At 43.1% G+C, this 24917-nt stretch overlaps 1 protein-coding gene across 6 annotated transcripts in view; it reads left to right on the top strand.

Annotated features, from left to right (window-relative positions):
- Positions 1-24917, top strand: part of MARCHF8 (membrane associated ring-CH-type finger 8) — a 173183-nt gene that overhangs the window by 140967 nt on the left and 7299 nt on the right. For all 6 annotated transcript variants that reach the window (XM_019655096.1, XM_019655094.1, XM_019655093.1 and 3 more), the window contains one exon: positions 2584-2634. In XM_019655096.1, the coding sequence (XP_019510641.1) occupies positions 2584-2634 (51 nt within the window). The remainder of the gene's footprint in view (positions 1-2583; positions 2635-24917) is intronic.

Genomic DNA, 24917 nt, shown 5'->3' with positions numbered 1-24917 from the left:
AAGGCATATAATATCATTGTTTTAATTTAATAGACTAAATCCAAATTTAGTAGTGAATCTCCAGTAGATGAACCATTAAGCCTGGATCACAACAGTACCCTGTTGTTGTTGTTTTTTTTAAGATTTTTGGGGGGGAATTGGGGGGATGGGAACAGTGCTGGGGAATTGGGGGAAGGGGAACAGACAAGTTGCTGTCGTTTTTGTTCTTCAGTCTAGTTGTGGAGGACGTTGCTTCACTGGCCCAAGTTGGCACCATCACTGCGCTCTTCCCGGGCGAGGCAGATCAGTCGCCGGCTTCTGGACGGCCGCTCACCGCGGCTGCTGGCCGCTCACGCTGGCTGCTGGCTACACACGGTAGCCCATGGCAACCCACTGCAGCAGGGGCTGCAGCCTACGCAGTCACCGGTGACTCACAGCAGCCCAGCTCCAGGTTGAGCTGTTGTTCAGCATCTTAGCTGTGGAGGGCAGTGTCACCGGCCCTCATATGTGGGATCTGAACCGGGGCCCTCTGGCGTCCCAAGCCAGTTCTTAACCATCGTGCCACTCGGCCGACCCCACAGTACCCTGTTTTTGTTCGTAATACATTCTTGACACATGAATGAAATTTAAATGGCTGTAGATTTACCTGTTGTGTGCACAGAGGGACTCTCCATTCCTGGTGAGTGGATGTGTCAGTAAGATGACTGAATGAAATTACTAATTAAGTCAGGTCTTTTAGACACAGTCTTTGGTACCATATTGCCAACACTGAGTATACTTTATAATTTTGTTCTTTTCCTTTATAACTATCTACTGGACTAGCTTAAGACCAAGAAACATTCCATTGAGGCAAAACACTTCATAACATTATCTGTATTGTATTATACTTAAGAGGCCTGAACTTCTTTTTCCACTCAGATTCAGATTATACAATGAGAGAATATAATAAAAAATATCCCAGAAATTGCACAAATACATTGCTCTAAACACAAAGAAGACAACATTGTGAAACAAGTGCCAGCCGGCAGGCCACGTGGGAGATCCTGAAATGTTTCATCAGAATGTTAGAGATGTTGGGTGTTCAGAAACCAAGTGTACAGAAGTCAAGGCAGTCTGTGATTTGGTGGATTGAGGGGAAAGGAAAAGTTAAAACTTTTTTGATTGCTAGCTCTTTAAGGAGAGACTCGGCAGAATGGGATCAACTCTTTCTCAAAGGAGTTTGTAAATGATCCACTAGCTCCTTTGCATTTCTGACTGATCAGAGGATTTCTGACTGATCACAGGTAAAATCCTTCTTTGGTCTTCCCCATGGTTATTGCATACCATATGAACTGACTAGAGAAAAAATTATCTTAAAAATACAAGTAAACAAGTGAGATCATTGCCCTCAATTTGGGCTTAGAGCAAGGATGAAAGGATGAGTGGATTCAGGGAAAGGTACCTTCTTATTTTTAAAAAACAGATTTACATTTGGAATGTTTTGGTTTTTTTTAAGAAAGTTGTAATATAGAAGATTATTGTATTCATTTGCTAGGACTGCCATAACAAAATACCACAGACTGTGTTGGTTAAACAAAATGAATTTTCTCATGGTTCTGGAAGCTAAAAGCCTGAGATCCAAGTGTCAGCAGGTTTGGTTTCTTCTGAGTCCTCTCTCCTTGGCTTGGAGATGGCTGCTGCTTATTGTGTCCTTATGTGGTCTTCCCTCTGTGTCCTAATCTCTTTCTTATAAGAACATCAGTCATATCAGGTCAGGGCCACCCTAATGACCTGACCTCATTTTAACATAATTACCTCTTTAAAGACTATCTCCAAATACAGTCATGTTTTGAGTACTGGGTGGGGGTTAAGACTTCAGCATATGAATTTTAGTGGGACACAATTCAGTCCATAGCAGTTGTGTCTCAGGAAGGTCAACATAAAAGCAGAAAGACCAGGTAGAAAGTTATTCAAGAATTCCAAATGAGAAGTGAAGAGAATGTAACCTAAGGCCTTGACAATAGAAATGAAAATGAGATTAGAGATTGAGAGACCTTAAGGAGGAAGCAATTGATATAAGACTTTGTGACTGAAGCTGGAGGAGTGTGAAAGGGAGGAGGCTAGCGTGGCTGAGATTTCTCTGTTTCAGGAGGAGAATCAGTCTTGAGGGAGTAGATGTGAGCTGTGCAATATCCATGTTGAGTACCCAACACTTTGACAGCCAAACGATCTGAGTGGCTGAGCTGTCCTGCTGTTTTGTCCCCATCCTACAAGAGCTCCTCGCAGCATGGACACACCACACACAACTGAATGTACAGTTTCTTGCCTCAGAACCTCCACTTCAATGTGTTATAAGACTCTTGTCATCCTCTTATTTTTACAGTTCATTCCAAATTCCTGGTCTTTTCTTGTTAACTTAAGTGCCTTTGGGGCAGGGACAGTTGTTTTACTCATGTTTGCTAAATTCTCCAGTATCTCAGTGCTGGCCCAGTACATGTAATAGCTAATTCCAGTTGAAAAAATGATTTGTCAGTATGATTGTTATGATCAATTACTTGTTCTTTTCACATTGTAATTCCCCGTTTGGTTTTCTTGACACTTAACACCTGTTTTGTTTTCTTGCAGAATGAGAAGACTTTGGGACATTCCATGAGTCATCCCAGCAGCGTCTCTAAGGTAGTGTCACTAAGATACATTGTTTCTATAGCCTGGGCTTTTGTGCTCTTACACCTTGCATGTCTTTATACTCTATTCTTTTTTTTTTTTTAAAGATTTTATTGGGGAATTGCGGGAGGGGAACAGTGTTGGGGAGTCGGGGAAGGGGAACAGACAAGTTGCTGTCCTTTTGTTCTTCTGTCTAGTTGTGAAGGATGTTGCTTCACTGGCCCATGTTGATATCATTGCGCTCTTCCCGGGTGAGGCAGATCGGTCGCCAGTCTCTTGACAGCCGCTCACAGCAGCTCTTGGCAGCTCATACAGGCTGCTGGGCCGCTCACGCTGGCTGCCGGCCACACACGGTAGTTTAGGGCAACCCACTGCAGCAGGGACTGCAGCCTACACCGTCGCCGGCGACTCACAGCAGCCCATCTCCAGGTCGAGCTGTTGTTCACCATCTTAGCTGTAGAAGGCAGTGTCATTGGCCGTCATGTGAGATCTGAACCGGGGCCCCGCTGCTCAGAGCTGGCGTCCCAAGCCAGCTCTTAACCAACATGCCACTCGACCGGCCCAGTACTCTATTCTTTTAAACACATATAGTTCTTGGTACAATTCTTTAATATGCTCTGGGATCATACATTGAGGTGTGTGGCAGTTACTTTTTTCGAGTGAGGCAATTCTGGGTGTGTGTTGGGAGCAGTGACTAGTCTAATAGGAGAAAACCCTATTTCTTCCAGTAGAAATAATTTCTTTTCAGATAAAAGAAATCTCAGAGTCACCAGACAGCCTCAATTAGGTGTGCATCTGACGGATTGTAACAAAATTCCAACTCTGGTGACTTGAATAGTTACGGATTTATGTGGTTCTTTTGACATGTCTAGAGGCAGATGGTCCAAAGCTGATTGATGCAGTTGCTCACAGATGTTGCCAGGTCCCAGGCACTTTCTGTTCTCTCTATGCCATCTTCCTTCACATGTTGTCATCCTCATGCTTAGTACCTTATTGTCTCAAGGTGGGAGCTGGGCCTCCATGTACCAGCTGTGGTCCTGGTGACCACAGGAATAAGAATGATGGATGGAAGGGTCTGTCAGCTGAGAGTGACCCTTTTCAGCAGTAAGGCAAAAACTTCCCCAGAAGTGCCACCCAGCTGCCTGACCTCTGCTTACATCTCACTGGCCAGAACTGGATCACAAGGCCACCTCCAGCTGTCAGGTGGCTAGGAAAGGGGGGCCGAGCGGGTGCACTGACCATCGACCAGCATCTGATGCACCTGTGGCCTGCCAGGATCACGACAGCTGCTGGGGTGGCCTGGGAGCCAGCACAGGGTCTCACACATAGGGAGCTTGCTCCATGCACTGCTGGCCTTTCAGCTTGGACTTGGGCTTGTATGTCCATGGAGGTTCCTTGCAGAAATTGGCCTTGTCCCCATCTTTGTGTCACTTGGCCAGACACTGACACAGACCCTGCTAGGAAGGGCTGAACAACATAGCAAAAATCATCCTTCTATCTCAGGCCTCAAGTACTCTGAAATAAACAGTCACATTATATGTCATTTTAATTTACAAACTACACAGATATTTTCATTTATATCACCTTATTTTTTTAAACCAAAAGTAGAATCTTAGCAAATCCTTTATGACATTAATCAGTCTTTTCTTAATCATATTTGCGATCTCACCATGTCATTAATCCACTTAATTTTGCGAAAAAGAGAAGTCCATTAAGTGCTCAGTGTGATGCTAAAGGCCATTTGCAGTGCTTCTCGGTTCATTCCTGCCCTGACCTCACCGCAGACTGGCTGTGGTAACTCAAGCCATGGGCTTGGCCACCTCACATAAATACCTTTCACTGAATGCCCCCTCCCGTTCCAACCTCCATTTTTTTTCTTCTGCTGTTCCTGAAGAGAGGAATGCAGGAGTTGCAGAACTGTGCAGTAGTGGGTCATTACTGAGTCAAAAGAGAGGCTCCGCCCTCCCACCTTGTAAAGGAGCTGTCCAGCATTTCAGTGTTGAGAAAGGGGAGAAGGTCCAGACCCAGGGGGCCTTTGTGGTTAAGTTGAATTAAATGTTTTAAAGCATACAGTAGCACTTGTTGCCTTGTCCTAGTGGCTAAGGGCAGTTCTGAAGGAGGGCATTGTCCTGTGCCTCAAATATGCATCTGTTTGTTTATGGTTTTAGTAAGATATTATTTGAAGCAAAGTTTCCTCCTGTAGCTAAAAAAAAAAAGGAAAACTTTGTGAACCCCTGGCTTACGGTGTCTTGAGGAACGTTTAATGGGCTTGGCGCAGGCCTGGGGTAGGTATTCGGAGTTGCTCTGGGAGGGTTTTGGGGTTAGATAGACAGTGATTTACTTGCCATGTGACTTTGAGGAAGAACCCTTCTCTGAGCTTTAATTTCCTGATGAGTAAAATTAGGGCAATAATACAGCCTTTGGGGTTGTTGTGAGTCTTAAGGAAAATGTTTGCAAGGAGCCCTGGGGCAACACCCTCATTGCAGTGAGCCAGTAAACTGACTGTTGTTAAACCTTGTCAAACCCTGGTGACCTTCAGTCGATTGGGTCAGGATGGTCCTTGATGGTAGCTCTTATTATTTTATTAATGATCAAAGGCATAACTGTATGCTTTAAAATAACTTTCACTTGGGCATGAAAATTAAGAACTCTACTAAAAACTCTTGTTTTTTCCTTTCTTCCTTCTTGCCTACATTTTTCTTGTGTGCTCTTTGTGCCAGGCACTGAACTCTAGGTGCTGGCATAAAATGATGAGCAAAACAAACATGGCCACTGACATAGAGCTTCCTTATAGGCAGGATTGATATTTTTGCTTAAAAAGCAATTTTAGTCCCACACTGACACTTTTAGGAACAGGGGAACTATAAAAAAGCCTCAATGCTTTTTTCAGCCACCATAGAGCAGGACCAGGAAGATTTGGCCTCTTGCATTTTCAAAGCAGGAGTTTCTGTACAGGTAGCTGGCATCAAAGGAAGATCCCAGGAGTGTTGTGTGCTCACATAACTTCCCAGTGTGGAATGTTGTTGCATTGTACCCCTCTTCAAGTAAGCAAGGTCATATCATATGGAATTCTTAGGCGTGGGCCATTTAAATGGGGCTGGGGGGAAAAGGGGGCAGGACTGCAGTGAAAGATAACTTTTGTTTTTGAGAATATAGGTCTTCGTTGCAGTAGTAAAGTGAGCCTGTTATTTGAGGCTGCTCTTAGGCCAGGAACTTAAAAGTCTATCTTCAGTGTAGCAGATGCTCCATACCCTTGAGATAGAGGATACAAAGAAAGGTCAGACCGCAGACTGGTTTTATGTCACCTGAAGACTCCCTGGTCTCTGTCAGGAGGCTTTTTCTGCCCACTCAGCCTCCAGCCAGGTTCATTGCTGGTTTGTGCTCACTCAGTCATTTCCAGTCGGCCTGTGCTCCTGCAATTTACCGCTTACTGGTCCGACCCACGACCTTAGAGGTCGAGAACAGGTAGGAAAAAAAAAAAAAAAAGCCTCAGTCTGTCTCATAGTCTACCATCTAGATTTTTAAAATATTTATTGCAATTGCAGTTGATATTCAGTATTACATTAGCTTCAGGTGTAAAACATAGTGGTTAGACATTTGTATGATTTAGGTAGTAGTCCCCCTGATTAGTTTGGTACCCACCTGACACCACACAGTTAGTTGTTACCATATTATTGACTGTATCCCTTATGCTGTACTTGAACATCTCCATGACTGTTTTACAACTGCTAATTTGTATTTCTTAATCTCTTCACCTTTTTCCTCTCCCTGCCCCACCCTCTTCTTACAACCATCAGTTTGTTCTCTGTGTCTATGAGTCTGTTCCTGTTTTGTTTATTCATTTATATTGTTCTTTAGATTTCACATATAAGTGAGATCATATGGTATTTGTCTTTCTTTGTCTGACTTATGTCACTTAACATAATACCCTCTAGGTCCACCCATGTTACTGCAAATGATAAGATGTCATTTTTTTATATGGCTGAATAACACTCCATTGTATAAATATTACCACATATTCTTTATCCAGTCATCTAATGATGAGCACCTGGGTTGCTTCTGTATCTTGGCTATTGTAAATGCTGCAGTGAACATAGGGGTGCATAGATCTTTTTGAGTTAGTGTTTTGGATTTCTTTGGATAAATACCCAGAAGTGGAATTGCTGGGTAATAAGGTAGTTCTATTTTTAATTCTTTGAGGAACCTCCATACTGTTTTCCATAGTGGCTGCACCAATCTGCAATCCCACCAGCAGTGCACCAGGGTTCCCTTTCCTCCACATCCTCGTCAACGCTTGTTTAACAATTTATTGATGGTGGCCATTCTGACAGGTGTGAGGTGATAGCTCATTGAGGTTTATATTTACATTTTCCTGATGATTAATGACATTGAGCTTCTTTTGATATGTCCATTGGCCATCTGTATATGTTCTTTGGAACACACGTTTTTACCTATTTTTGATTGGATTATTTTTTATTATTGAGTTTTATGAGTTTGTTACATATTTTGGATATTATCCCCTTATCAGATGCATCATTTGCAAACATCCTCCCATTCAGTAGGTTTTCTTTTCGCTTTGTTGGTTTCCTTCTCTGTACTGGAGATTTTTAGTTTCATGAAGTCATCCCATTTGTTTATCTTTGCTTTTGTTTCCCTTGCTCAAGGGGACATACTCATAAAGACACTACTGAGACCAATGTCAAATAGTTTACTACCTATGTTTTCTTCTAGGAGTTTTTATGGTTTCAGGTCTTACATGTAAGTCTTTAATCCACTTTGAGTTTATTCTTGTATATGGTGTAAGAGAGTGGTCCAGTTTCATTTTTTTGCATTTATCTCTCCAGGTTTCCCAACATCACTTGTTGAACCCCATTCACCGTGTTAATGGATTTCAAGTTTTTTCTCCAAAATGTGTCAAAAATCCACAAAAAAATAATTACAGTATGTATATTTTTAAGTAAATACAGTTAAGGTGCTACATTTTATTAAAATAAATAAAGTATAAAAATTTCCTATTATTTAGTTTTGAAAAACACAAAAATATGTAAAAATATACATCTGCTTTCTTAAACTTCCTTTCTGGAACACTTAGCTCGTGGGGTCAAGTCGAATGCCGCAGTCAGTGGCATGGAAATATCATTCGACTATAGTTGAACGTCACAGTGAAAGTGTGAAGAGACTGTCATTTCTCCAGTATATATTCTTGCCTCCTTTGTTGTGGATTAGTTGACCATACAAGCAAGAGCTCTTTATTGTATTCCATTGACCTGTGTCTGTTTTTGTGCCAGTACCATTACTGTTTTGATTATTATAACTTTGTAGTATAGTTTCAGATCAGGGAGCATGATACTTCCAACTTTGTTCTTCTTGCTCAAAATTGCTTTGGCTACTCATGGTCTTTGTGGTTCCATATAAATTTTAGGATTATTTTTTTCTAGTTCTGAGAAGAATGTCATTGGTATTTTTGATAGGGATTGCTTTGAATCTATACATTGCTTTGGGTAGCATGGTAATTTTAACAATGTTAATCCTTCTAATCCATGAGCACATCCTTCCATGTATTTGTGTCGTCTTCCGTTTCTTTCTTAATATTGTATAGTTTTCAGAGTTAAATTTATTTCTAGGCACTTTATTCTTTTTGATGCAACTAAAAATGGGATTGTTTTCTTAATTTCTCCTTCTCATCATTTGTTATTAATGTATAGAAACATGGATTTCTGTATATTAATTTTGTATCCTGATATTTTACTGAATTCATTAATTTTTGTTGGTGGATTCTTTAGGGTTCTCTCTCTGTAGTATTATGTCATCAGCAAATAGTGACAGTTTTACTTCCTCCTTTGCAATTTGGATGTCTTTTATATATCTTTTTCTTATTTCATTGCTGTGGCTAGGATTTCTAATGCTATGTTGAAAAGAAGTGGCAATAGTGAGCATCCTTATCTTGCTCCTGACCTTAAAGGAAAAACTTTCGGCTTTTCACCATTGAGTATGATGTTGAGCTGTTTACTTGTCATATATAGCCTTTATTATGTTGAGGTAAGTTCTTTCTATGTCCACTTTGTTGAGAGTTTTTATCATAAGGGAGTGTTGACTTTTGTCAAATGCTTTTTCTGCATCTGTTGAGATGATCATATGAGTGTTATCCTTGTTTTTGTTGATGTGATGAGTCACATTGTTTTGTAGATGTTGAATCACCCTGACATCTCTGGTGTAAATCATAGTGTATAATCCTTTTAATGTAGTGTTGAATTCAGTTTGCTAGTATTTTGTTGAGAATTTTTCCTATGTTTCCTATCTGTGTTCATCAGAGATACTGTGATTCTCTTTTTTTGTATTGTCTTTGCCTTTGGTTTTGGTATCAGGGTATATTGGTAGCCTTGTAGAATGAGTTTGGAAGTGTTCTTTCATCTTCATTTTTTTGGACTAGTTTGAGGTATTCATTCTTCTTTAAATGTTTCATAGAATTAACCTGTGAAGCCACCTGGGCTTCTATGTTGGGTGCTTAGATGTTTACAATTGTTATATCCTTTTCCTGGATTAACCCCTTATCATTATGCAATGTCCTTCTTTGTCTCCTTTTATTAAAGTCTATTTTGTGTGATATCAGTATTGATTGCTACCCCAGCTTTCTTTTCATTTCTATTTGCATGGAATATCTTTTTCCACCCCTTCATATTCAGTCTGTGTGTCTTTTGATCTAAGGTGAGTCTTTTGTAGGCAGCATATAGATGGATCTTAATTTTTTAATCCATTCTGTTATGCTGTGTCTTATCATTGGAACATTTAGTCCATTTACATGTAAAGTAATTATTGATAGGTATGTGTTTATTGTCATTTTGTTGTTTTTTTGGTTTTCTGTTCCTTCTCTTGATCTCTTTCCTTTTGATTTTCTGGTTTTCTTTAGTGTTTGATTGAGTTCCTTTCCTTTTATTGTTTGTGTATTTTTTGTAGGTTTTTGGTTTGTGGTTACCATGAGTTTCATGTATATCCATCTATATCTATAGCAGTCTATTTTAAACTGATAGGTGTGTAAGTTCAAATGCATTCTAAAAGCACTACATTTTTATTCCCTCCTCCATTCTTTATGATTTTGACGTCGTTTTTTTCTTTTTGTCTTGTGTGTCCCCTGAATACTTTTTGTAGTTATAGTTAATTTTGCTACTTTGTTTTTTAACCTTCATATTAGCTCTTTAAGTAGTTGAATCACTGTGTTTATTATGTATTTGCATTTACCAGTGAGATTTTTTTCTTTCCTGTATTTTCTTATTTCTGGTTATGGCCTTCCTTTCTGCTTAAAGAAGACCCTTTAACATTTCTTGTAAAGCTGGTTTAGTGGTGGTGAACTCCTTTACTTTTGCTTGTCCATTCAATTCTGAGTGATAACTTTGCTGGATATTATTCTAGATTGTAGGTTCCTTTCTTTCAGCACTTGAAATATTTGTGGTGTTTTTTTTTTTTTAAGTTTGTAGCAGAGGATAGTTTTATTAGAGCAGAAAGTTACAGCTCTCGAAATGAGAGGGGGTCCCGACTGGGATGCCCCGAAGTATTTCTTGCTATTGCGTTCTGGCCTCTAAAGTTCCTGCCGAAAAATCAGCTGATAGCCTTATGGGGTTTCCTTTGTATGTGATTTATTGTTTTCTTCTTGTTGCCATCAAGATTGTCTCTTTAGCCTTAAGTTTTGCATTTTAACTACAGTATGTCCTGGTGTGGGCCTCTTTGCATTCTTTTTGTAGGAACTCTGTGCTTCCAGGAACTGGATGTCTGTTTCCTTTTCCAGGTTAGGAAAGTTTTCAACCATCTGTGCTTCTTTCTCCCCTCTCCTTCTGAAATCTCTATACTGCGAATGTTAGAGCACTTGATGTTATCCCAGAGGTCTTTTATACTATCCTCATTTTTTTATTTTTTAGTAAGATGTGTTCTCTGCCTCTATTTTATTTTATTTTTTTTATTATTAAATTTATTGGGGTGACATTATTCAGTAAAATTATATAGGTTTCAAGTGTACAATTCTATAATACATCATTTATATAGCACATTGTGCGCCCACCACCCAAAATCAGTTCTTCTTCCATCACCATATATCCCCTTTACCCTCCCCTACTACCTCCCTTCCTCCTCTTTTGCCGCCCCTCTTCCCCCTTACCCTCTGGTAACCACTAAACTGTTGTCTGTGTCTATGCAGTTTTTGCGGGGTTTTTGTTTGTTTTTTTAGAATTTTTATAAGAGTTTATTTGAGCCAAAACCGATGACAATTGCCTGGAAGTAAGATCTCAAATGTTCCCGTGCCTTTGAGTTTTTGTTTCTTTGTTTGCTTGTCTTGTTCATTGGTTGTTTTCAGTTTTATATCCCACATATGAGTGAAGTCATATGGTTCTCGAATTTTTCTGTCTGACTTATTTCACTTAGCATGTTAATCTCAAGATCCGTCCATGTTGTTGCAAATGGCAGTATTTCATCTTTTCTTATGGCAGAATAGTATTCCATTTGTATATAAATGTGCCACATCGTGTTTATCCAGTCATGTATCTAAGGACACTTTGGTTGTCTCCATGTCTTAGGCACCATGGATAATGCTTCAGGGAACATAGGGGTGCGTGTATCTTTATGGGTAAATGTTTTCAGATGTTTTGGATAGATACCCTTAAGAGGGATTGCTGGGTCGTATGGCAATTCTATTCTTAATTTTTTGAGGAACCTCCATACTTTTTCCATAGCAGCTATACCAATTTACATTCCTACCAGCAGTATATAAGGGTTCCTTTTTCTCCACAGCCTCTCCAACACTTGTTATTACTTGTCTTGTTGAGAATAGTCATTCTAGCAGGTGTGAGGTGGTATCTCATTGTGGTTTTGATTTGCATTTCTCTAATAGCTAGTGAAGTTGACCATTTTTTCATGTATATGTTGGCCGTTCGTATGTCTTTTTGGGAGAATTGTCTGTTTAGGTTCTCTGCCCGTTTATTAATTGGATTGTTTGTTCCTTTGTTGTTGAGTTGAAAGAGTTCTTTATCTATTTTGGATATTAGCCCCTTATTGGAGGCGTTGTTTGCAAATATTTTCTCCCATTTGGTTTGTTGCCTCTTTGTTTTGTTGATGGTTTATTTTGCTGTACAGAAGCTTTTTAGTTTGATGTAGTCCTATTTATTTATCTATTTATTTATTTTTATTTTCCTTACCTTTGAGGTCAAATTCATAAAATCCTCTCTGAACCCAAGGTCCACCATACGTTTAGTACCTATGCTTTTTTACATGCAGTTTATTGTTTTGGGTCTTATGTTTAGGTCTTTGACCCATTTTAAATTAATTTTGGTATATTGTGACAAGATAGCAGTCTAGCTTCATTCTTTTGAATATGGCTTTTTAATTTCCCCAGCACCATTTATTGAAGAGGCTTTCTTTATTCAGTTGTATGTTTTTGGCTCCTTTGTCAAAAATTATCTGCCCATATATATGTGGGTTTATTTCTGGGCTCTCAATTCTATTCCATTGGTCTGTGTGTCTGTTGTTCGGTTAATACCATGCTATTTTGATTATTGTCATTTTGTAGTGTTAATTGAACTCAGGGAATGTGATACTACCTCCAGCCTTGTTCTTTTTTCTCAGGATTGCTATGGCCATTCGAGGTCTTTTGTGATTTCATATAAATCTGATGATTTTTTTGTCCTGTTTCTTTGAAAAATACCATTGAGATTTTGATGGGGATTGCATTTAATCTGTATACCGCTTTAGGTAACAAGGCCATTTTAACTATGTTGATTCTTCTAATCCATGAACATGGAATGTCTTGCCATTACTTTGTGTCTTCAATTTCTTATAATAATATCTTATAGTTTTCAGTGTATATTTCCTTCACATTCTTTAAGTTTATTCCTAGGTATTTAATTCTTTTTTTTTTTTGCAGTTGCAAAAGGAATTGTTATTTTCATTATTTTTCCTGAAATTTCATTGTTAGTATATAAGAAGGCAATGGGTTTTCATACATTGATTTTGTATCCTTCAACTTCGTTGTATTTATTTATTTTTCTAGTATTTTTTTTAGTGGAGTCTTGAGGGTTTTCTGTATAGAGAATCATGTCATCTGCAAAAACTGACAATTTGATTTCTTCATTACCAATTGGGATGCCTTTTATTTATTTATTATTTTTTAAAATTCTTTTTTTATTTTCCTGTTCTGATTGTGATTTCTACTATTCTATCTTCCATATCATTAATCTATTTTTCTGTATTAACTAATCTGCTGTCAGTTCCTTCTGTTTTTTTTTTTTTTAAGATTTCATTGGGGAATTGGGGGAGGGGAACAGTGTTGGGGAATCGGGGAAGGGGAGCAGACAAGTTGTGGTCCTTTTATTCTTCAATCTAGTTGTACAGGATACTGCTTCACTGGTCCATGTTGGTATTCTGATCATTGCACTCTTCCTGGCTGAGGCAGGCAGTCGCCGGCCATTGGACGGCGGCCCATGGTGGTTCATGGCAGCTCTCGCCGGCTGCCGGCCACCGGCCGGTCACGCTGGCTGCCTGCCACTCAATGGTAGCTCATGGAAGCCCACTGCAGCAGGGTCTGCAGCCTACACCGTCGCCAGCCATTCACAGCAGCCCAGCTCCAGGTCGAGCTGTTGTTCACAATCTTAGCTGTAGAGGGCGCAGTGTCACTGGCCCATGTGGGAACTGAACTGGCAGCCCTGCTGCTCAGAGTTCGCACTCCCAAACCAACTCTTAACCAACTGAGCCACTTGGCTGGCCCAGTTCCTTCTATTCTCAATTTCAATAATTGTATTCTTCATTTCTGATTGGTTCTTTATTACATTTTCTGATTCTTTATTGAAGTACCTGTATTCTACTCTTAAGTTTGTTGAGCATCTTTATGACTCTTTCTTTGAAATCTTTATCCGGCAAATTACTTATCTCCTTTCATTAGAGTTTTCCTCCGGGTTTTTTTCTTGTTCCCTCATTTGGGGCATATTTTTATGACTCCCATTTTGTTTGACTTGGTGTTTGTTCCTATGAGTTGGATGGAATAGCTCTCTCCCGATCTTGAAATAGTGGTCTCTGTGTAGACTGTGTGCTAGATGCTTTGGGCAGGCTGGTTGTAGTTGGAGTGGGTGCATGCGGTGCCTGATATGCCTCCAGGTCAGAAGGAATGGGTTCCTGGCAGTCTGCCCAGTGCACACTTGGTGTGCCCTATAGCTTTGTCTGTTTCCAGAGTCGGGTCTTGGCATGGCTGCTTTAAGTGCATGCATTGCAGCCACCTACTAGCTCTCACTTTTTCCTCATTGGGGGCAGCCCCACATGTGCGCTCAGCAGTGTCCCACTCACTCCCCACAGGGCAGCCCTGTGTGCAGGTACCACAACGATTTGGTGGCTCTGCATTTTCTGCAGGTGAGGCACCCCCACATTTCACCTAAACTCTTGTTTTCATGCACCTGAAGATGCTTATATTCATGTACCACCTGATTCTGCCCTGTGTGGACTAAGGCTCTGACTCACATGGGAATGTAGGAGGCTGTGCGGTATTGAAGGGAGCAGTGTAGTTAAGTTTTCTGCTGTAAGGTGTGATGTACAGCCTCCAGCTTACAGGCAGCCGTCACCACCAGGGTGGCTTGGAGCACAGGCCAGTGAGAGAACTGCAGTGAGGTGCTGAGCACAGCCACAGCCTAAGCCAGGGTGATCATGGGGGCTACTCTTGGAAGGTCCCCCACATCAGTCAGAGGGGGTGTGACTCTCTCCAGGCTTGTTTTACCACCGCTGCCCCCACCTTTAGGCTGTCTCAACGCTTGGCATGAGCTTCCCTCAGCTGTAATGTAGCCAGGGATGCCCAGTGCAGCGTGTATGAGGATTGCATGAGTTCAAGTTTTGTCCCTCACTTAACTGTGTGCCAGATATTGTGCTTTGATTGCTGGGCCAAACAGAGAAGAGGGAACAGACTGCTGTAAGATAACTGCAGGTGGAGACCATTATCCTGAAGGTAAAAGGTGAGGGGCTGACTAAAGAGCTACAAGGAATCAAAGTTTGAATGGCTGTTTGGGGAAGGTGTTGGCTGAGGGGTGGGGGGAGGATACTTAAAGCAGGACGTAAAAGGTGGAAAGGAGCCAGCCAGGATGGGTTAAACTGGTAGAACACTGGTTTATCACCTGCTTGGGAAATCCAGTCCTTTCGGTAGAGTTGAAAAGCAGGTATTTGCAGCCTTAGTCACTGGGAGTGATGGGATCATGTTGGCTGTGGCCATTCCAGTGAGGGCCGCTGTACTTTGGCCCAAAAGCCTTTGGAGGCAGATTTTAATTTCCTGAGGAGGCTTGAACTCACTGTCCCACTGGACATTTTTTAGATACCAGGAATTGCCTAGGCCGGGCTTATCGGAGGGCTGGGCTTTATAGAGCCTCTGCTGATGTCTCTGTTAGGGAGGCTTACGTGCAGGAAGAGGCAGCACACAGATATGGTGTTAGTTTACGCTGAGGGAAGCTTTCCCATTCAGCCCTGGGGATTGGACTCGGTCCAGGTGACACAATTTCTCAAGGAAGCTCATGATTGGCAGCACTTACCCCAGTGGTGAGCTAGGCACCCATCATGAAGCCTAGAGTACCAGTACCCTCCTCCCTGCAGCCAGCGGGCTCACTAGGCTCTGACAATTGCTAAAGACTGGTATCTGTTAGACTATCATAGAGCTTCACATCATTTTATTCAGAGACCATGAACGTTAGGTGTGTCTGGTTAATCAGACATTTCCCGGTAGAAGTCCAACTAGACATGTTTAATGCACATTTAAAATGGTTGCTGTTCAGTTGTTCCCGAGCTCAGGGGTCCGTTTGCTTTCATGCATCAAAGCCAAGCGAGACTCGAACAGGGGTTTGCAGCAAAGAAAGTAGAGGTTTACTTAAGGAAATGGTGCTGAGCCCGAGACACAGATGAGCTAGCAAAGACCAGGCTTCCCAGTGGCATGTAAGTTACAGATTCTATGGGGCAAAGTCACAGGACATCATGGGTTAGAGGCTAGGTCGTGCTGGGAGCTGACTGGTTGGAGGTAGAGTAAGGGTAATGAATCGTTTCTTCAGGTTTGAGGACAGATCTGAGGCTTTTTCCAGAGTCCCTCTGTCTGATCTCATGGGAAAGCAGCCAGGGGATCGTTTCACCTTAGGGCTCAGGAGCTGAAACTTAACTTAGGTAAAGACATTTTCAGCCTGCCAGAGGTCCAGATCATGTGACCATTGGTCAGGTCCCAGCAATATCTTCTGCTTCCCCAGGGGTTGCTGTTTATCCCCAGGAGAGGCTAGGTCTCTGAGGGGTGTATATAGAGAGAGGGGTATGATTTCTAGAGCTAGGATTTAAAACCAAATTTAATTAAAGTCATAAGGATCCTCAGTTTCACTATTGTTTGGCAAGCAAATCTCAGTGAATTTGAGCATTGACTCTCCTTGATCTCACAGATATTTTCCAGTGACTGTTGCCATTCAACAGGAATGAGAGATACATCAGAATGCCATGTATCAGATAGCAGAACAGCCTTAGAAGGGAAGCTTGCTGGCCACACACCTCAGTGTGGTTGTCATGACCAGGGAGGGTCTGCACCTCTGTTTCTGAATACAAAGTTGACCAGTGACAGAATTACTCAGACTTACGGGCTAAGTGTAAGGCAGAATATGCCTTTCTTAAGTTATTCTGAAGGAAACAAGTATCCCAAAGACAAGGTATTATACTTACCTTCTTGCAACAGAAACAAGGGGAATCACTTGGAAGAGGTGAATGGCATCAGGTAGTGACAGCCTGCTTCATACTTGTCACCAGCACCGGGTAGCCTCACTTTGTGTCCTGATGCAGTGCCATGGCAATGCTTTGCTATTTGACTCCCCCTTTGTAAAGTTGGACCATATCATATATTTTCTTCTTCTGACTGGTTACTTCGTTTTTGGCTAAAACTTTAAAGCAACAATTTTCAAAATTTGGTTCTAATTCTCCAAGGTGTGTGTGTGGGGTCGGAGGGGGTGGGGGGGTGGCAAGGTTAGAACCAGTTTCATAATAAACCTAAGACGTTATTTGGCTTTTTCACACCCATTTTCGCCCAAGTGTATAGTGGAATTTCCAGGGACTAGGTGACATGCAAGATGGCATGTTCTGTCTGACACTGGTGGCCTTCCTTTTGTTTTAAAATTTTCTAATATAGTAAAGATTGATCAATGCAACGCATATAAACACAAGCTCTTTGGGGCCTCAATAATTTTAGAGTGTAAAGGAGTCTCGAGACCAGCAAGTTCGGGAACCTGTATTTTAGACATATTAATAGAGAGACTGTGACTCCAGAGTGTACTTGTTTTATTCATTCAGCAAGTGTTCATTGAACACGTGTTGTGTGCCAGGCGCTATGCTAGGCTGAACAGCAGTAGTTTCTAAGCTAGCATATTGTTCCAGAAACATCTTTTTATAAATCTTGGTAAGTTCTATGAGAGAAATGAACAGGGTGCCAGGGCAGTGACTAGTATGGGTGAAAAGCCCTTTCTGAGGAGAAACCCGAAGGAGGCCAGACACGCCGGGTGGGATGTGGGGGCTCCCCAGCAGGAGCCAGAGGCTGTGGTGTGCTGGGTGAGCAACACTGCATGGTCGAGCAGAGAGGAGGCCAGGCTTGGGTGCTGGGGGCAGCGCCCGGGTTTCAAGCAGGTCCCTGAATGTTCCTTTAGGTTGTCGGGGGGAGGGTGTATGCATAGAAAGGTTACTGGTTTCGTTTGTCTCCTAGCTCATTTGGCTTTAGAGGAGGAGCCTTAACATTAAGTGTGGGATAGTCTTTTCTTCTCCCCTGTGTCCTGTCAGTGCCATTGTCCCAGGCTCTAGGTTCACCTGCCGGATGGGCAGCCTGGGCAGAATCTCTTCATCCCAAGTAAGTGGACTGTGTAACCTTTGTAGGGATGAGGACATTTTATAGCAGAGATAGCTGCACGTTTACTCTGTACATCATCAAGCAGTGGTCGTCCACAGGGAAGCCTCGCATTGCAGGGAGGCCTTCCTGGAATGGTGTGGTGGCGTTTCTGCCTCCCCTCTGGCTTTATTTGATTCTTGCAGCAGCCCTATAGAGCACTGACTTGAGTTTTCAGTGATTAAACTCCTACTCCGAAAGGGTAAGTAAGCCTTTGGGAGATGGTGTTCTTGGCGGAGTGGCCCCAGAACACAGGATTAGGACGACGGAGCCAAAACTCAATGCTTCTGCCACCACTCCAGAATGTTTCAAGGGAGAATTCTTGGAAATAAAAATTTATTTTGATTGTATTTGAAAAATTAAGTTTTTAAAGGAAGTCTGTAGTAGTAAAGGGTCCTTTTGACTGTTAAATAGCTCAGAAACACATCCCTTTCACCATGTTATTTTGGATCTTTATGTGGTTACACTTGTGGTTTCTGGGAGTGTGAAGCTATCTCTGCTCAGAAATTATTGCCTTCAGTGTAATTGGTTGAAAACAAGTTATATTTGCAAGATTCCCAACAGTAGCTTAAAGGCCTGCTTTGGAAGATGAGCCATGCTACCTGCATATCCTTGGTAGAAGCTGTCATTTCATTTCCGTCTCTTTCCTTTGGAGAGAACTTATTGCCACAGGAAGGGCTACTACTGCAACAGACTCACAGAGTCAGCTTCTCAGCCGATGCTGGACACCAGCTTTACCTTCCCGGGGCTTGGCTTTTTGCTTTGCTTCCTTCCTCCCCTTGCTTCTTCCAAGGGGTTACCTCCCAACTTTCCTCTCTACCACCTCCCCATTCTCTGTTGCAGACCCCCACTGGGTCTTCTTTTCTTTTACCAGCAGAGCTACTTTTACACATTTGGAGTCTCAGGCCCCTAAAAAAAGTGAATCAGCCCATCTGATTTACAGCAACAGGTACAAGAAATGGTCTGGTTGGTCTGTCTCCTTTAAGCCAGGAGGAATTTGAAGCACTGGATCAGAAGGAAAAAGACAGGAAGGTCTCATGTTTACAACCAGCCACAAAACATAGTACATCAAACCAGTGACTCAAAAAAATGGGAAAGGATCTTAAAACATAAAAAGATGCTGAACCTCTCTCACAATGAGCAAAACAAATTAAAATACAACAAAATACACCATCGATAACAAGATTTTGTTCTGTTTTGTTTTTAAATCAAATAATACCTGTGTTGGGGAGACAGGCACGTTTACACGCTGCTGGTGGGAAAGCAAACCGGTGAACCAAATTGCTAAGATGGCAGTTGGGCAATTTCTCAGAATTACAAATGCACGTACACATACAGCACTCTTCTTGTAGGAATTCATCCTCACACATACACACAAAGGTTTGTACAGCATTGTTCATAGCGGCAAAGAGATGTAAAAGCCTCAATGCCAAGGGCTTGGGAGCTGAGTCAACATGGGTGTGTCAACAGAAAGGAATGCCAGGCAGTCCTTACAGGAAGGGAGAGCTTGGGCCGGGTAACAGTGCATGGAGGGACAGGCAGAGGGGGAAGCCACGTCCTGTGCCCTAGAACATGCAGAACATCTGCAAGGGAAGGGCGCACGCTTCCAAGGCTCCTCTGAAACATGGAAGGACAGCAGGGACCCTGGGTGGGAGGACACTGACTTTTCATGCAGACTTTCCCAACCATTACACCACTTTTACCATGAATAGGTATTTCCTAAACACAAATTCATTTTAAAAATAACATTCAATTGAAAGTTTAACAAGTAAAATGAAACTACAAAAGTACAACCAACTGTAATGATTTTCCAACTCTTGAAAAATCAGTAAAGAAATCGTTTTAGTAGGTCCTAACCGACATCTAAAAAAGTGAAATAAATAGAGCACATCTGACATCATAAGGATTACGTCTTTGGGGAGATGTTTTCTTCCAGTTGTATGTGTGAACGAACTGAGTTTCAATGTAAAAACTAAGACTTATGAAGGATAATTGTCAAAATAATTTAAAAGCCATTACACTATCGTATTTATACGAAGAAAATACAAAATTCTAAAATAGGTAAAAGAAGATGGCTAAATCAAGAGAGCATGCTACACTGTCAGCACAGAACTTTCTAAAGTGAAGAGCTATGACCGCTCCCGGACAGAAGGTCTTTCCTCTACATGAGTAGCATCTGCCACCTACTGATGTTTGACAAATTACCCCAAACTTAGTGGTGCAAAACTACACAAATTTATCGTCTGACGCACAGTGGAATGGGATCCTCTGCTCGGGTCTCTCCCTTTCTGGGGGCCCTGGGAAAAATATACTTCCATGTTCATTCAGGTGGTTGGCAGAATGCAATTCTCTGCAGCTTTCCCACTGAGGACCCCGTTCCCTTGCTGGCTGTCAGCCAGGGGCCACCCGCCAGCCAGGGGCCAGCTGCATGCCTCACCGATCCCTCCTTGTCTTCAGGCTCACTCCTGCTTCTAATCTCTGACATCCTCTAGACACCACCCAGAGAAAGCTTTCTACCTTTAAGAGCTCATGTGATTCCATTCAATCAATATAACACGATCAGGGAGTCACGGATTCTGGGCACTGAGGGAGACATCTCTGGGGCCACGTTAGAATTTCTGCTTCCCAAACCACCTTACGTTTACTTCCTGCTCAGGAGGTTACACTCCCGCCCCTCCACTCCCAGAGCAAGGGGCAATAATCCGCCCCTTACTGCCTGCCCAGCAGCCCTGGCTTCACATCACAATGCCAAGAAAGCCTCACTAGATGTTCAAACACTGCGACATTCAGATTGAGATGGCGTTTCAGGAAGGTCTCTGCTTAGCGCAGAAGTTACTCTGTGATCACAGATGCTTAGTTACCAGAGGCTCTGATTTCTAGAAATAAACTAGTTATATTCACCTTCAAAAGTGAGCTACAATAAAGGAGAAACCAAGCTCTGTGTCTGCTCTGATAAATACATGCTGAATCTTGACGAAGGGCTATACCAAGAACGGCTTACACAACAGCAATTAATTAAAACTGGCCATTAAAAAGAAAACATAGAACACATACAGAATAGGATTTATGGAGGAGTTTGCAGTAAAAATGACTGAATTCTAAAATGAGTCCCATTATAAATGTCTCTTGCATTGTCCAGCAAATAGCACTGATACTAACCATTTTCTTTGGTGGCCTTTTGGAGAGAGTTAGAATTGTGTGAATAGTAACACATGCCCAGGGGAATGTAGCAGGAGCACTGATAGAGGCAAGGTAACAGTTGAGGGCATGTGCAGGAAGTTTTCTGTATATGTTTTTGGCAGCCTTGATAAAAATCATTTAAAGCAGAAAGTCTGATAGGCAAGGCAATCCCTGAGTGACTTGAGTACAGCAAAACAACATGTCTGGAAGTATTTGTCATTCCTAAGAAATAAGATCAACGGGGATTTGGGCCTAGATAGAATCTGGAGGTTTGTTTTGGTATCACTGATTACAGTGTCTTAGGAAGAGGTGATTTTTGCACATTTTTTTTGTACTGAGATTGCTTTACATTCTTTATCATGACTGGAAAGTGTCTTCTTTGAGAACCAACAAAGAACTTGAGGAACACAGAGCCTAAGTTTTCTGGATACATTTGAACTTTCTGATCAGGGATATTTACACCTTTTATCAGTAGCAGTGTTGTGGTTGGACCCTACGGAGGGAGAGAGTTCGCTGGAGTGCTGCGTGGCAGGGTCTCCCTTTCTCATCGCCAGCTCTGCCCCACAGCCTCCCTCACCGCCCTGCCCACTGCTCCCCAAGAGCAGGAGACCTGTGGGTGCCAGGAGAGTGGACAGCTGCCAGGGCTCTGAGCCTGTCAGGACACTGCTGGCTCTGTGACTCACCTTGACATTCAACCCTGGAACCATACTTGGAGCTGTAGGCTTCATTTTGTTGCTGTTGTTGATCACAGGCCAGTGTTTTAAATCCTCATTGGTAGGTCGATAGGTTTTACTTAGCTTGACACCAGCAACAAGTTAAGCTCTTTAAAGTTGCTGAGCTGTGCTTTGGTCAGCATTCCACATGTGGACGGTCCTGAACGCAACATGTGCTCCTTTAGCTGGTGACAGAAGGAGCCTCCTCTGGGAGCTGTGATGGCCTCACAGATCTTGCTTGTTTTCTCTTTTTCAAGAAAGAGTCAACTAGGATAAAGCATTTGTTGGTTTGTATTTATGTAAAACAACAGTAAGTAGATTTTTTAAATTTCCTTGAAACCTCATGATCTAATAAGAAGAGAGACTTTTTCTGTTATTGGGGGGATTATTGAGGCTTGGACATTACCTGCTGGGAGAGTCTGGTGATGTCGTTTGTGGGACTGGAGAGGATGAAATGAGGCCAGGACCATGGATAGAGAGAGGATGCTGAGACTATTCCTATGTCCTAATGAACAGAGACGGGGGTGGGGGGGGGGGTCGGGGCTTGGGACACTTGGGACACTGCCATGTCTCCAGGTCGATGCTCTGCCGCAAACACAGACACAGCTGTGCAAGTTTCCGGGCGACACCTGACGGGTAATTCTCGGAGAAGTGCTCACAGGTGCTGTCGCATGTATGGGCACCCTGGCTGCTTCCTCCATCCAGGCTTTGTTCTGCTCAGAGGCTCTTCCCTCCTAAGCTCCGAGTAGTCCTCCTCTCACGGGCATGTGACTGTTCCCCAGACCGCTTTTGGACATGGATTACTTGAAGATCAGAACAGGAATGAGAGGTCATTTTCTTTTGATTTCAATTTCCCGTCTGAGACCCGCTTCCTCCTAGGACACTGACCCTGGGGGAGCCTCATTCTCCAGATAAGACCACACTTTCCTCCCAGGGGTTTCCTGTCCCTTCAGGATACAGGAAAGTGTACGTGGTTTCAGGAGATATGATGTCCTTACAGAGATAACAGGGAGGGAGATAATTGGGTAATTCCCTTTGTCTTCTGGGTGAGCAGTGCATCTTCCATCCCTCGTATGGGAAGGGGACTTCCTTCCATACCTCAGTCTGAGTTACTGAACTTAACCCAACAACATCAAGGAAGGAGAGCTGACCTCCTGGCAGTGAGGGGACAAGGATGTGGGTATAGCTAGATATTCCAGTCCTCCTTTCCTCCAAGGCCTGCTTGGGGAGGCATGATGAAGACTCACTTCTCCACAGTATAGCATGACCAGCTTGTGGCCTCTATGATATGTGTCTAGCCTTGCCTACGGATACTAAACAGAGTTTGTCTAAAAGAAGGGAGCAGGAGGTTTGAGAAGGCTTTCTGTCTCAGAATGGGGTTAGGACTGCATATCAGAGCAGGAGGCTGAGGTGTGTGGGACCTTCGTGTAGCTGCCCTCAGCCCGCTTCCGCATTGAGGAACCATGCAAGCCCGTGTGCTCCTTGCAGGTTAGACAGTGGGGCCTGTGCCTGCTGTCTGGCCAGGCTGGCCAGGCAGAGGAGCCTCGGCTGGGGCCTGGGATGGCTGCCTGGGGGAGGGTGCAGAGAAAGCAGACGAAGGTGCCTCATGCAATGGGGACGTAACAGCATAGTGTCCACATGGGTCCTGAGACCCCCTCATTTTGTTTTACGAAGACTCGTGACAAGGTAGTGGCAGGTTATTCTGGGGGTGTCATTTTCATGTGTCCAAATAAATTAAACATTAGAATCCTAACAACTTTGACCAGTAATTCTTTGAGAGAAAACATATCCAGTGTTCCTGTGCACGTTATGTTAGAAAGGAAACATAGCTTCTTGGTGACTTGGCACGTGTGCTGGTCTACCTTCAGTACAGGCAGTGTGATAGCATGTAACTTCTTGGATCAGGTTTCTTTAGGTTGAATTGGGTTTAAAACGTTTACTCCCCATGCTGAGGAGTGGGAATGGTGGTCCAATGGACCTGCCCTCTCCAGGCTGGTGCATTTGCAGGAGAGGGGAGGTGGGGAGAGCCTCTGGAGAGGGGTGCTGCCTGTCTTGGTGGCCCCACCCTTGTCAGGGGTCCTGGAGCTGGTGTGCCAGAGTGAGAGTATGCCCTTAGGAGTGCGCTTTGCAAAAGTGGGGAATAGATCTCAGCTGGAGAATTGTGGACCAGTGTGGGGCTCCCCAAGGAACCAAGGATAGGGCTGAGGGCCACTGAGTAGTCCTGGGGAAGGTGGGGTGGTGATGGGACGTACTCTTGATAACAGACTCACAGTACACAGCCCTGCATATCCAGGGGCTTCGCATCTGTGGATTCAATCAATTCTGGATCGAAAATATTCAGGGGGGAAGAACATCCCACAAAATTCCAAAAACCAAGCTGAATTTGCCACGCACCGAGCACAATGTTGAATCCACACAAATGCTGTGCTGTGTGCACGCCCTGCTGTAGCCTGTGTGCAAATACAGGCCATGTACAAATACTGTACCATTGTATGTAAGCAACTTGAGCATCCCTGGAGTTTGATATCCACGGGATCCTGGAATTAATCACTCACTGCCCCATACCAAGGGATGACTGCTGTTTTCATGTGATTGTTTAGGTTGCGTGGAGCAGATGCTCACTCAGGCTCATTGTCCTGAGGAGGAACGAATGCATTTACACGAGTATGAGTGGGTCTGTGAAGGCCATGGAAACTCAGGGAGCTGGTCTCCATATGGCCTTGCAAGGGCCCCAACAGGCTGGAGCGGGGGCTGCGGGACCCTCCGGTGCTGCTTTCCTATTCTTGGCTCGGCCATGCTCCTTCTTGCTTCTTCTCTCCTTTCCTTCTCTTCCCAGGTGGCACTTCCTCACCCTCCTGGATTTTTAAATCTAATTTTGGCTTATTCACAACCTTTCAGAGCCCCTGCTTTCTCTCCTGACCTCTTGCTACAGTTTCTTTCAAATGTAAATTTTCTCAATTATTTATTTTGATTAGAACTATGGGAGCCTTCTTGCTCAGCCCCCTCCTGGGCCCCCTGGTGGAGCTCTGGATTAGTGGCTCTGTCCTCAGGTAGTCTCCCTTTTGTAGAAAGAGCACTCACAGGGTAGCAAGGTTTGGGGGCCCAGCCATGAGGCTGTGAGGGGCAGGTGCGGACGTCCTGCCAGCCTTGGTGGGGATTCCCCCGGGAACCAGTGAAGAGTGCTGGCTGGGATATGCCACACATTTCTTGTCTTACACCTTATGGTACATGGTTTCTTATGTCTGAACTAAATTTAGATGCTTAGGAAATAAATGAGCACCGAGTCTGCAGGACACCTGTGCTGCTGCTGTTCCAGCCTCGGGTATTTCCTGGCTACATGTCTAACCACTTATAAGAAGAGAGCTCTTTGATTTGTTTTGTTTCAGCTTGCGGGGACCTAGTACCTGTTACTTCTTGAGGAACAGGAAGTAGCAGACTTTCTCAGATTCTCTCCCCATTGCCGGTTGGAAGGAGAGGGCGTTCTCTGTCCTCGAGGCTCTTTC

Source organism: Hipposideros armiger, unplaced genomic scaffold (assembly GCF_001890085.2).
Source record: "Hipposideros armiger isolate ML-2016 unplaced genomic scaffold, ASM189008v1 scaffold_235, whole genome shotgun sequence".
Classification (NCBI taxonomy): domain Eukaryota; kingdom Metazoa; phylum Chordata; class Mammalia; order Chiroptera; family Hipposideridae; genus Hipposideros; species Hipposideros armiger.
Note: the sequence above shows the minus strand (reverse complement) of the source record. Positions and strands in the feature narration are given on the sequence as shown.